At 40.4% G+C, this 13,614-nt stretch overlaps 1 protein-coding gene across 5 annotated transcripts in view; it reads left to right on the top strand.

Annotated features, from left to right (window-relative positions):
• Positions 1–13,614, top strand: part of Ryr2 (ryanodine receptor 2) — a 596,528-nt gene that overhangs the window by 562,945 nt on the left and 19,969 nt on the right. For all 5 annotated transcript variants that reach the window (XM_058575026.1, XM_058575025.1, XM_058575027.1 and 2 more), the window contains 7 exons: positions 496–563; positions 2,214–2,361; positions 5,447–5,533; positions 6,111–6,332; positions 7,722–7,852; positions 9,130–9,172; positions 11,036–11,169. In XM_058575026.1, coding sequence (XP_058431009.1) covers positions 496–563; positions 2,214–2,361; positions 5,447–5,533; positions 6,111–6,332; positions 7,722–7,852; positions 9,130–9,172; positions 11,036–11,169 — 833 coding nt within the window. The remainder of the gene's footprint in view (positions 1–495; positions 564–2,213; positions 2,362–5,446; positions 5,534–6,110; positions 6,333–7,721; positions 7,853–9,129; positions 9,173–11,035; positions 11,170–13,614) is intronic.

Here is a 13,614-nt window from a genome sequence, read left to right as displayed (position 1 = left end):
AGTAAGATTTGAGTAGGTGGATGAGGTAAAGAAGAATATTTCTAGCTGGGTGCAGTGGCACATGCCGGTAATCCTAGTGGCTGGGGAGGCTGAGGCAGGAGGAACTCAAGTTCAGGCCATTCTTAGCAACTTAGCAAGGCCCTAAACAACCTAGTTAGACCCTGTCTCAAAAACATAAAAAGGGCTGGGGATGTGGCTCAGTGATAACGTACCTTTGGGTTCAACACACACACACACACACACAGAAAGAGAGGGAGAATATTTCTGAAATGAGAAAAGGGAGTAGAAGGAAGCCCAGAAAGTTCATACTGTGTGCAGAGGGAGAAGTGTGTAAACCACCAGAACGCAAGGCATGCGTGGCCCTGTTATCTCAGTGTAAGGAAGAGGGTGTTCTATGTTGGTTATCGTTTAGATGTGGTCACCTGACCCCTAGCCCCAAAACTGTACTCACAGGTGATGTTCAATCCTGCTTTTCTTTTTCTGTTCTTATTCTAGGAACAGAAGGCAAAAGAAGAAGAAAAGGAAGAGAAGGAAGAGACCAAATCTGAACCTGAAAAGGCCGAGTATGTATAGTCCCTGTGTGTTCCTTTGTTTCAGAAAGTCTCTTTCTCATCCTCCCTGTATGGGAACTGTCATGGAAAATCTGACCCTGCAAAGGAGCTGTGTGACCAAATCTGCTGTCTCAGCCGTGAGGCTGTGACTGTGAGGACTTGGGTCCTTTGCAGACATGGGGGTAGAGCCCAGCAGGATTGCCACTCGTCTTCCTTTGCTCCAAGAGGATGCCATTTATGTGATTCTCTCTCAGCACTAGGCTCTAGAGAGTCCGTGAACACTTCCACGGTGACTGGTTGATGAATTTCAGTCTTTAAGCCCACACATGTCTTTCTGTTCTTTTAGAGAAGGGAGGAAATGAACATTCCAGATAGGTTTCATTGAATCCTATGGAGGGTAATCCTCAGCAGATAGTCCCAGGGCCATAGCATGAGACGCATCCTGAGGAATTTGTTAAGAACACGGGTTCCTGGGCCTCACCCCAGAGACTGACTCCCAGGGCTGGTGTGGAGCCTTGGAACCTGCATTTTCAGCAACACCTGGCACTGAGAGCACACCTATGAATTCAGCACCAGGAAACAAACAGCTGGATGCAGCAGTGGTGGTGCACAGCCTCCTCTTAACACTGGCTGTGTGTCAGCAGTCGAATTCTCCAGCTGTCCCCAACTTCCTGTCATCTCCTGTGCACAATTTGAAAAACGTGGGAAAGAATTACAGTTTTTAGACACCTATATTGCTACTGTTCTCACATTAGCATCTTATTTTTCTCCTTTCTCTCATTACTTTCTCTGGACCCTTACTTATTGTGTATTCTCCGTAGTCAGCACTCTTCATTGTTGTGGATATGACACTGTTGTATCGGCTGGACAGATGGCCCCCTAACTGACTGCCAGAGTGAAACGTGGGCCTGTGTAATTGTATGGCAGGCATTTCCATGGCAGCCCTTTACCTAATGTTAAGCTGCTGTTAGGCGTGCCTCATGCGCATCAGAGAGAGCTTACACACATGTGCATGCATCAAGTACTGTGATTCACTTTCAGGAAGGATTTATATCATTGCAGCTAGAAAATGTTTAAGTCCTTCTAAAATTTCAGTCCTTCTAATTCCATTATTGTCTGAAATTAATGTAATCGTATACGAATAATTTATATTAAAATTAATATATTTTACTTAATAAAATTAGTTAAATAAAATTAAAATAGTATATCACTACATTGATATACTTTCTACATGTGAACAACCAAATGCACAGACCTCTGATTTTAATTTTTAATGACTGAATGAAAAAAGTTGAACATTATAATTTAAAAATAAGCTACATTGGAAGGTAAAAGCAAAAAAGTTTTCATTTGTCACTCTGTTTTTCAATTAAATGTCTTTATTGCACCATGGGAATCTGCTATATATGGATATGAAGACCCTTTAAGCCTGAAAAAATGTCCTCTAGATTTGAACTTCACCAAATTATTTGTATGGGGGCCTGTGATCAGCAGGAAATCCTGCCTGACTCTAAACCCCAAAATATTATCATTCATTGAAAGAGAAATTAGTTTTCAAAAGTGATCTTGTGATCTTAAGTATTTGCTCACTTGTATATTGTTTTAGGCTACCAGTTTAGTCATTTTCTGAATAGCTTTTCTTTCACTCACCTGTTCTCACAGGGGAGAAGATGGAGAGAAAGAGGAGAAAACCAAAGAAGAAAAGGGCAAACAGAAGCTCAGGCAGCTTCACACACACAGATATGGAGAGCCCGAAGTTCCCGAGTCAGCGTTCTGGAAGAAGATCATAGCCTATCAACAGAAGCTTCTAGTAAGATGTGAAGAATGGATATTTTTACTGATTTATTATGAGAACATACTAGTTCAGGCTCAGTTAATGTTCACTGACCTTCCTTGGGGGTTTGTCAGGGAATAACCGTTCAGTCCTGAAAATACAGTCTCTCCAGTATCTGCAGAGCTTGCTTGCAGGACCCCCAGCCCTACAGCTGCTGAAGTCCCCTGTGTGACACGATGCAGTATGTGCTCATAGCCTGTGAACGTTCTCCTGTACACTTTCAAGCATCTCTACTTATAATTCTTAACACACTGTAAAGCCTATGGGAAAGTTTTATACTCTATTGTTAGGGTTAGAAAATGTCTATACATGTTTAACATAGAGGCAACTTTTTTATAAATATTTTTTGTTCATGATTGGTTAAATTCATGAATCCACATGAATAACTGACTGTATGTTTTATGTGATCACAATGATTGGTTAAATTCATGAATCCACATGAATAACTGACTGTATGTTTTATGTGACCACTTTAGTGTGTTTATTTTTTACAGTGAATGCCTTTGGTCCACTGCTCCCTGTTAAGCCAATAACCCCCATAGATATTCACACCACTAGAGACGCTCTGGCTTGGTGACCACAGCACAGTGCTCCCAGCGTCTTCCCATCAAGGCTCACTTGAGGGCAGCCAGTACATAGATTCTGAGGCCCTATCATTGATTAAGGCCTCCTAGGGTACAAGTAATTCCAAGTGAAGTTCCAGAACTGGACTAGTCCATATTTCTATAAAGTTGTAATTTTATTTAAAATAAAAATCTAATTATAAAAATATTAATGAGCTTTCCATTGAGGATAACCCCAAATTATTCTTTGAATACAACAAATAAAATAAAAATGGAGAAGACAGTTCTTTATGTAGGGACATACACATTTTGAAGAAGTGGTCTCCAACATATACTTTCCCCATACTGTTTATTACAAAGTACATTTGAACACAGATGTTTTCTAGATAACTCTGGATAATTAATTGTTAAGTTGATACACTATTGTGGTTGCTATCGTAGCAGGTGTAGCTCTATTATAGATGGTTTAGAGGTGGAATGGGCTCTACTGGATCCTACGGGAGCCTAGGACAATGTTTAACTGCACTGAATAAACCAGGCAGTTGAGGTGTTCCTTCCCTCTTTCTGTCTTAGGAGTCACGTGTTCTCTTGTCTCTGTACAGCTTCTCTGTTTTCCTGATCTCTTTTCAGTTGATGTTCTTGCTCAGCAGTCTGCATGCATAAGACTAAACACAGCCACACGAAGCCACCACAGGTCCCCCATCTTCTGAGTCTTTGTGACCATCCTGCTCAGATAGCCAGCATTAGCTAACTCAATCTCTGTGACCTAGTTCCACCTTCCAAGGAGAACCAGTGCACCTGGCCCAGTTTGATGGCCAATCATGGTCCACTACACTGTGGCAGTAGCGGGGTTTCTGTGGGGAACTGACCCCAACAGAGATGGAGTACGCACACAGGGGATTGTGAGAGGTGTGATTACTTTGATCTGGATTCATGCTGCTCAAGTCCCTGGCATAACTGCATATAGCTCCCACTTAATATTAAACAAATACTTGACTTCCACATAACCTATTCCCTTAAACCCGTATCTTGTAGGTTGTATTGTTTGTTTTCCAACTTAGTAAGGTTTACCAACCATTTTCTTAGTTGCTCAGGCCCCCAAATTCAGAAGCTGTCATCTTCAAGTCTCTCTCACCTCAAATACAATCCAGCAGTAATTCTCAATCTTCCTCCCAAATACATCCAGAACCTGCCCAGTTCTTACCATGTCCATGGCCACCACCAAAGTGAAGCCACCTTATCAATATCACTTCTTCTGCAGTCCTGCGAGAACTTCCTAACTGCTCCCCTTGCTTCAACCCCTGCCCCCTACTACCTACCATCCTTAGCATCTGGAGTGATTCTAAGCACAACAGGATTGCACAAAGCCCTCCTTGAAGCCCCTCATAGCTTCTCATCCTATATGGAATAAAATAGTCATTGTAATATAGTAACATTACATTACTCAGGAACAATAATAAGGCTACTACTAATAATCTTATCATTTTAATAACTATATATATTGTATATAATAGAATTTAAGCTGGACATAGTAGTGCACCCCTTAATCCCAGCAACTAGGGAGACTGAAGCAGGATTGCAAGTTGAAACCAGTCTCAGTAAGGTAGGGAGGCCCTAAGCAACTCAGCGAGACCCTGTCTCAAAATTTAAAAAATAATAAAAAAGGGCTGGAGGTGTGGCTCAGTGGTTAAGCACCCCTGGGTTCAATCCCTGGTACCAATAAATAAACAAAAAAAAAAAAAACCAAAAAAAAAAATCAACAACTGTCTTATATTATAATTGTGATCCTCAAAGTACACTTATGAAGCAGCTTCTTCTATTATCCTTACATCACAGATGAGAAAATTATTGCCCCAGGAAGGTTTAAGTTATTGGTCCACATTCCAGTGGTAGGGACAGGCTTCATATCCAGGAATTGTGGTCCCAGGGTCATAGATTGGTTCAGATGTCATGAACCACTGCATTGTAAACTTGTGTCAGTAGCCTTCACTACCCAGACTCCTGCTGGCCTGACCCTGTGTACTTCTGCCTCCATCTTGTCTGTTCTCACATGTGTCCTTCACACTGTTCCCCAAACCCACCACCACCCGCCTTCATTCGCAGCCATCCTTGCTGCTCCATTCTTCCTCGTACATTCAGGGCTGTGCTCCAGGTGCCTCCTGAGATAAACCCTTCCTGACCAGCTGTCCCAAATCCCATCCCTTCCCTAATCCCTTAACTGGATATATTTTCCTCATAGCATTTAGCATTCCCTGACACTATCTTATTTGGCATTGTGCTCCTTCATTCTCTCCATGGTGACAGATACTCCTACAGTGTGTTTCTACAGCACCAAGAATGGTGCTTGACCCATAGTGTTGGTCTAGGGCAAATGAAGGAAGGCTTTCTGTAAATTGTCTGCAGGTTTGGATTAAATGAGAGCGAATACATTATTTAAGTGGTCTGCAGATTACAGGTCTCTCAATTCAGTGATGTTTTATAACTTTTTTCATCTTCAGAACTATTTTGCACGCAACTTCTACAACATGAGAATGCTGGCCTTGTTTGTTGCGTTTGCCATCAATTTCATCTTGCTCTTTTATAAGGTAAGCATGTTTGGGGTTTTAATGACCAATATGAGAGAACAGACAGACCCAAGGAGTGTACAGATTTCACAGGTCCACTAGTGTGCATACCTAATCCTGTTCCAAATGAGAGAGGAAAGGGAACTGAGGCCCATCGCTGTGTCCAGGAAGGCAGCATAGATTTGTGCCTTGGAGGAGAGAAGCGTCTCAGTGGGCTTCAACTGAACAGCATTTGATTTAGCAGGATGTTTATATCTGGGGGTCCCAGGGTCATTTGGGTGAATACCTACTTATTACTGCAGCTGGCTATGGCATGAGCTTGTTAAAGCAAATTATTTTGGGTCATTGTGGAATCAGACATCTAATTATTTCCTGTATGCATTGGAACCTTATAGCTCTTGGTTGGGTTAGAATGGACTTCATATTTGTTGCTTGCCTTTGGTGTTGGAAAGCTCTCCTGTTAGCCTTTGCTTTTAGTCTTTCCGCTGTGCAGTGACTCTATGTCCACTGTTTGCTAGCCAGGCTGTCTGCCTTGGGTCTGGCTGGCAAGGCCTCTTTGTATGCAGCAGACTCACTCTATGTACTTGGTTCGAATCAGGTCTCCACTTCCTCTGTGGCTGAAGGGAAGGAGCTGCCCACTCGAAGCTCCATTGAAAATGCCAAAGTCACCACCAGCCTGGACAGCAGCTCGCACAGGATCACTGCTGTCCACTATGTGCTGGAGGAGAGCAGCGGCTACATGGAGCCCACGCTGCGCATCCTCGCCATCCTCCACACGGTCATCTCTTTCTTCTGCATCATTGGATACTACTGCCTGAAGGTAACACAGTGAGGCACAGGCCCAGGTGTGTGCATGTCTACGTGTGCATGTTGGAGACTGGACTTCTACAGAAGCCAGTTCTGAGATGGAGATTACGAAGTTCATTTGGGAATGTGCTGGGCATCCTCACCTGTGGGCAAGGGCAAAACAGGATGGGGCCAAGAAGAAAGTTGGGCTACTGTGTAGACATGGCCAGGTGAAGCCAAGGGAATCCATCTCTGAGGCTAGGATGCTCCTGCGGGCTTTCTGTATCTGCACTGACCAGCCGTTGGTTGCATGCTGTCTGGAAAGGGCATATCTTCTTGCACCTTTCTTTTACGTGTTGAGAATTACTCATGTGATGGATAGTATTACCTACCACAGGAGCCCATACAAGTAAGCCCCCCCCCCCCCCCCCCCCGTTGTGTCTCATGGCGATGATCCAATTCATTAGGACTCCTGCAAACATCCATGAGTCATTTTCATTGTTCTGTTACTAGATAAATATTGTTTGCTATCCTTGGCAGAAATGCTTTACAGTTTGTGTCACTTCACTTAGAAAATAACATGGCTTTATCCCTAAAGCCTTGCCAAGGGAGTAATGAGATGTGGTGAATAGAATTCAGGGCAGTCTCTGAGTGTTCAGGGCTACCTGTGCACAGCTGGTCATCTTTTCTCGGCGAGACCCTTGTTACTACAGTGCCTTTATTTCACTGTCCTTTGCCTCTGGTTATGCTGCTTCCAGAAGACTTTTGCAAAACCAGGGCTCAGGATAACAGACGAGAGTACAGAGAATCTGTTCAGTACATTGTCTTTCCTTTTTCCCCCTTGTTGTATGGAGCTGCATATTCTTTGAGTACTTCCAGAACATTTGCATTACCACTGTATCTTGCCTGCATAAGGTCTGTCCACAGGAGACTATCAGTAGATCCTGGAGACAGAAGATTTTTAGCTGATGCTGAAATTAAAATTTATCTTTAGATAGCATGTAGACATGCTGAGTGTGGAATTACGAAAGAGATTTATCAGATAAAACGAACATTAATATGGTTGTTTAATTCTTTTGCATTCATTCACATCGATATATATATATATATATATATATATATATGAAATTTTTGCCTAGTCACCTTTTTGTTTTTAGACTGGTGCCATCAGTGCAAGTATCTATGAATCCCTATGTACTTAAAAAACATGTGTCTTTAAAATATCTATTCTGTCTTGTTTTTCCCAAAACTTTCTAGATGTTTCTTTGTACCTAAAAGTAACTGATTCATTTTTATTCCATTTTTACCTTCCTGAAAGTCCAAGGGAAATATTTCTTTCCAGAAGCTGTTTTGCAAAGATAGTGACCACAGGAGATGCCAGTGAATCTACGCTAATTTTACCATGTTTATTTTTCCTCTGTAGGTCCCATTGGTTATTTTTAAACGAGAAAAGGAAGTAGCACGGAAATTGGAATTTGATGGGCTTTATATTACAGAGCAGCCTTCAGAAGATGATATTAAAGGCCAGTGGGATAGACTTGTAATCAACACACAGTAAGTAAAGAATTCTAAGAGACAACTCTGTGCTCAGAAAATTTGAGACATAAAAACATTTTCCTGCAGTTTATATAGATTTGTTAAAAGTATAGCATAAGTGAATGGTAGTTATATATTCAGCCAAGAAAATCAAAAGTAAGTGCATCAGCCTCCCAATGGATGCCCTCTGTGTTTCCAGTTCCTTTATCAGATAGAGCTCTGAGGCTATTTCTGCAGCACTGATGGGACTTCACATCCATTACCTGGTATCCAGGGAAGTGTGGTAGGCAGGTATAACCTGCAGTGCAGAGCTATCTCACCCAAAAGCAGAGAAGCAGAAACTGTGCATTAAGAAAAGAGGGGTCTCACTGAAGCACAAACACTAAATTTCACACTTTTAGTATATCTGAGTTATAAACTTTCCATTGGTACCATCAGGGAGCTTTGGTTAAACCCGGCTCTGTGTTATGAGAAGATGTAAAATGTGAGACAGAGGAACAAGGACCTCTCTATTCATTGGTTATTTAGTCTTATGAAGTCAAAACCCAAATGACTAGTGGCTGCTTGAGGTATATATCCACTGCAACGTGATTTTCTACCAAAAAAAGTATTAGTGACAATACTTTTTGAATAGTTAATACTTAAGAGTGAAGTACCTTGTTTATTAAGACTATTTGCTTATTGTTCCAGAGCTACAATGTGCAATAGGTTCTGAATTTTCCAGTGGGAATGATTTATTGGTGCATTTTATGTGCTTGCTCTGAATGTTAAATGTTTTCTTTAGCAATTCTGCCCCTTAATACTGACTCTGATCATTGGTCCCTTTTAGTAAACTCTGTGTCAGTCAAGGTGCGGTGCCAGAGTCAGAGTTGAGTGCTGGGTTTAATGTTTCTTTGAGGGTAACTAGTAGGAAAAATACCTTTTTACTTAATAAGAAGAAACAATGACTGCTTTGATCCAAATGCTTTGATTTTTTAAAGAAAAATTACAATAGTCAATGTATCGATATGTTATAAACAAATGATAAATATATTACTTATTAATAAATATGACTATATTATCCTCTGTTAACATACCAATCCATAATCTTTTTAATGTGATTTGTCTGTACATATGCTTATATATTAATACTCAAAATAATATTGACAATTCTGATGATAAAGAAAATAAGATGGTAACCTAGATCATTATACTTTCATATGTAAGATTTATGTTTACATATTGTTCATTTCAAATGATATGCTATTATTTATTGTTTAAAATGTATTTAACTTTTATGATTTTACATTTTTTAGGTCATTTCCCAACAACTACTGGGATAAATTTGTTAAAAGAAAGGTAATACTCTTTAGAAAGAATACATTCTCTGCTTTTTTTTTTAAGTGCAATTCAGATTTGAATTTGATGTTGTTTATATTTAGAATGAGATATTGAGGTGAGTTATATATGCCTGGTAATGTTATTCCAAAGTGGCATTTGAATGGAATATGAACTTTTAGAATAGCACATGAGAAATATGGACTCTGCAGCTCCAATATAAATAGACTTTGCTTTATCCACTCATCCCCAGGCTCAGCTGAATCAACATGTAAAGTCCATAGTAGTACCAAGATTTGGTAAGAATTTTCTCTGAAATTGTCTGGAAGAGCTAAATTGACCAGGAACTTTTTTCCCCCACTCTTGTGAACTTTTTAAAAAAATTATTCTATATTTTACATGATGACAGAATGCAGTTCTCATACAGAGTACAATTTTTCAAGACACTGGTTGTACACAAAGTATTTTCACACGATTCGTATCTTATACATGTACTTAGGGTAATGATGTCTAACTTATTCCACCATCATTCCTAGCCCCTTGCCTCCTCCCTTTCCCTCCCTCCCCTTTGCCCTATCTAGAGTTCCTCCATCCATCCGATGGGCCAGTTCTTAGCACTGTGAGGATAATGCAAACTAAATTGTTTTAAATTATCCAGATGGCACACATTCTTAGACTTCTTAGCTCCCATTGTTCTTTTATGTATTCATTCAGTTCATTGTACCCATTCAGAAAAGCCCATTTTTTAAATTTCTGCAACCCTTTCTTTCCATTTCTATTTCTCTCTCCATCTGATCTAATTTGTCAGTGTTCCCCTTGTTCCCAGTCCCTTCCCTCTTCTCACTTCTCCTGCTTCTCCTGCGCGCCTCCTCCCCTGCTTCTTGGCTCCTCTTTGCCTCTTTGCTCCCACAATGTCTCCTCTTGCCTTTCTTTCATGATGTTCCCCATTCCCTCCCTCTTCACTGTTGTGTGGGACTCTTGTGCATGGCACATGAACTTCAGGCTGGGGTGCTCTATTACAGAGCTGGGAGTCCTGAGCTCCAGGGTGAGCTGTGAGTCATGTCCAAGTGCACATTTCAAAACAAGGAATGGGAAAGCCAGGCAGTGATGGTGCAGGAGACATGGCCAGGAAGCTGAGGGAATGTTGGGTAAATGCACACAGCATCTGTCCTAGGTGAGCATTTCCACAGGAGAGGAGAGCAGAGGGACAGTGACAAGCTTGCAGGTCTGCAAGGTACTGAAGGATGACTGCGTCAGGACACTGAGTGGGGACAGGTGGGAAAGGGACTTTGGTTAGAGTGGAATGGCTGAAATGGAGACTGTGATGTCCATTCTTGTGGCATCAGGGGTCCATGCAGAGGACCTTTGGCTGGGAGTAAGGCTCTGTCTGGATTCTGCTGGCCCCATCCCTTGCTAAGATTAGCAGCCTCAGGCACATTATGTTAAGTTTGGTAAGAAAGTTTCTTTATCTGCAAAATAGGATGCTGAAAATAAGCATTTTTTCATATTATAAAGTATAAAACTTATTGTGACAGTCACATGGAATGAGGCAAATTCCTGCCACAAAGTATGAATTTGGAGAAGATTGCTTTCCTTATATTAGGTTCTGCTGACCCTTTTTCTCTAGTCCACCATCTTCCTTTGGTGAGCCTCCTTCTCTGGAACGAGACCTCTTGTTCCTCAGTTATTACTTACAATGCTCTAGGTTTACTTACACCTTTAGCGAAGTGGTCAGAGAGAGGGCTGTAGACTAGGTATTTATGTGGTCTTCAAAACATGGAAAATACAGAGGAATTATAAAAATAATGAAATATTTGCACACACATACACAAATGGTATAACTTAATTGTTTTAGCCAATAAAGTGCTTCTTCTCTGACTCTAGGTTATGGATAAATATGGCGAGTTCTATGGTCGAGACAGGATCAGCGAGTTACTAGGCATGGACAAGGCTGCACTGGACTTTAGTGACGCCAGAGAGAAGAAGAAGCCAAAGAAAGACAGCTCCCTGTCAGCCGTGTAAGTGCAGCTTCTGCTCTGCCTGCAGGTGGGAGGTTGTCAGGAGGAGCATGGTGCCCTGGCCTCCACTGACCCCTTCCCTCAGCTTCAGAAGAGCAGGCCAAGGAGGAGAACAGGGTGCACATGGGGTCTACTTTCATGCTTCTGCTATGTGGAGCTCTGGAATGATTGGATATTTTACTATTAAATTTTTAAAAAATATTTTTTAGCTATAGATAGACACCTTTATTTATTTTTTTATGTGGTGCTGAGGATTGAACCCAGGGCCTCACACATGCTAGGGGAGCGCTTTACCACTGAGCCACAACCCCAGCCCTTCTATTAAATTTTGAAGATGCCTTTTTTCTTATTTAGAAAAACATAATATTCAAGTTCTTAATTTAATTTTTTTTCTAACCTTAATTCCCTTTAAGTCAAACATATGCAAAAGCATAATATTTAGCTGTTTTCTGATGTTTGTTTGAAAATTAGTTGATTATCCTGATTTAAAAACAGAGACTATGTAGAAACAGAGACTATTTTAAAGTTTTATTTAAAAATTTCAAAGTTCATATCTTTTTATTGTAATTATTGTATCTTTTAAAATAGTAAAGCATTAGTATGCCGAAAACACAACATTATCATACTATTATTTGGAAATCTTACTTCAAAATGAAGGATTATTTGTGTAGTATTCTCATGGAATAATATTATAACTAGAAGTTATAAGCCAGTTGAATTGAATTCCCCCGACTGAATCAATCAATCTTTCTCTCTCTCTCTCTCTCTCTCTCTCTCTCACACACACACACACACACACACACATACAAATATATGTGGTCTAAGTGTACATATATCTATTTATTTAGCATATTTATCAACTGAATTTCTGGAATGAAAGCAAAACATACATGCTTTTAAAATGTCACCTCTTATTGTCTCCATTTAACAATATTTTTTGGGAAAAGCCATATCAGTTGTTTGTGTGTGTGTGTGTGTGTATGTACATAAGCTTTGGTTGAACCCAGGGCTCTGCCACCAAGCCACATCCTAGCCCAGCCTTTTTTTGTGTGTGTATTTATGGTCTCAGTCAATTAGGGAAGTGATGATTGCTTTGAAAACAAATATTTATGGTTCTGTAGGGAAATATTATTTTGTCTCAGATAAATATTTCAGCTAGAATTAAAAAAATTTTTGCCTGACCTAGTTCATTGGTTGTTTGCTTTTTATGTCAAAAAAAAAAAAAGTGAACTCAGTTGAAAAGTGATTAGATAAGCAGCCATGTATCAGAAACTGTAAATTTAGATCTAGAATATTAAATGGGTTTTTTAGGAGGGCAAATGTGGCATTTGAAGACATGTCACTGTATATAAAATGAAAGACAGGCCCTTGGGAACTGAGGCCTTTGTGTTGGACTGTCATCTACAGCAAGGCCCCAGCTTCTAGCTGTAGTTTACTGTGAACCAAGGCATGTGCCCAGGGAAGGCCTTGCCTGCTTGGCCTGGGTCAGCTTTGGTGCTTCCCTAAGGTGGGGTCAGCATGGCTGCTAGAGTTAGTACAAAGGGGATCCTGTGCCACAGCGGGGAGAGGTGCTTAGTGATGGTGGCAGTAACTCGCCATCAGTGTGACGGGGGGAAATACCAACCGGAAAAGAATTTTTAAATGAAGTCAGAAATAGTATGCAAAATGCAGTCATCTGATAGAAACCTATAGTTTGCTTTAGATGGCTTTCATGGAAAATAACTGTGCTCCTCCAGGTTGCCCCATTGTTTTTGTTCCAGCTCTTCCTTTTTTTATTTGAGAGTATTTATTATTATATGGAAACCTATTGTGAATATTTATGGAACATTTTTTAAAAATAATTTTTAGTTGCAGTTGGACATAGTAACTTTTAAATACTTTTTAAAAAGGCTCCTGTAATAATAAAATTAACTGTGATTCAAAGATAACTTTATTTCCTTAAAAAAATGTGCTGGGCTAAGGTAAACAAAACCTTCACTCTTAAAAGAAAATATCTTGTATATCTTTGATGAGCAACTGCTTGTCATCACATAGTAAGGTTGCCTAAGTAGAGGAAATGCTTACAGAAGTTAAGATTTCAATGTTAAGTCTAGAGAGGCTCTTTGTAAAGTAGCACTGCCCCATTACACTATGTTGGACCCTTTCACATCCTAACATGTCTCTGGGACTGGGAGACTGAAAGGCTGACAAAGTTATCAAAAATTCTAGCACATGGATCAGTGGTAAGTCTAAAAAACTGAGGGAAAAAAAACAAGCATATCTCATTATATATTTTGATCTGTAAAGGTTATGGATATTCATGCTCAGACTTATTCATTTGAAATATATTCACTGAGAGACAGTTAACGTGTGAGAAAATGTGCTGGGTGCCGGGAATTCACAGACCAGTGAGAGGCATCCACATGGGCAGGCTACCGCAGCCCTCTCCTTCATCACTTGGGAGAC

This window comes from Marmota monax, unplaced genomic scaffold (genome assembly GCF_021218885.2).
Source record: "Marmota monax isolate L192 unplaced genomic scaffold, Marmota_monax_Labrador192_F-V1.1 WCK01_AAM20220418_F8-fsc00071, whole genome shotgun sequence".
Lineage (NCBI taxonomy): Eukaryota > Metazoa > Chordata > Mammalia > Rodentia > Sciuridae > Marmota > Marmota monax.
Note: the sequence above shows the minus strand (reverse complement) of the source record. Positions and strands in the feature narration are given on the sequence as shown.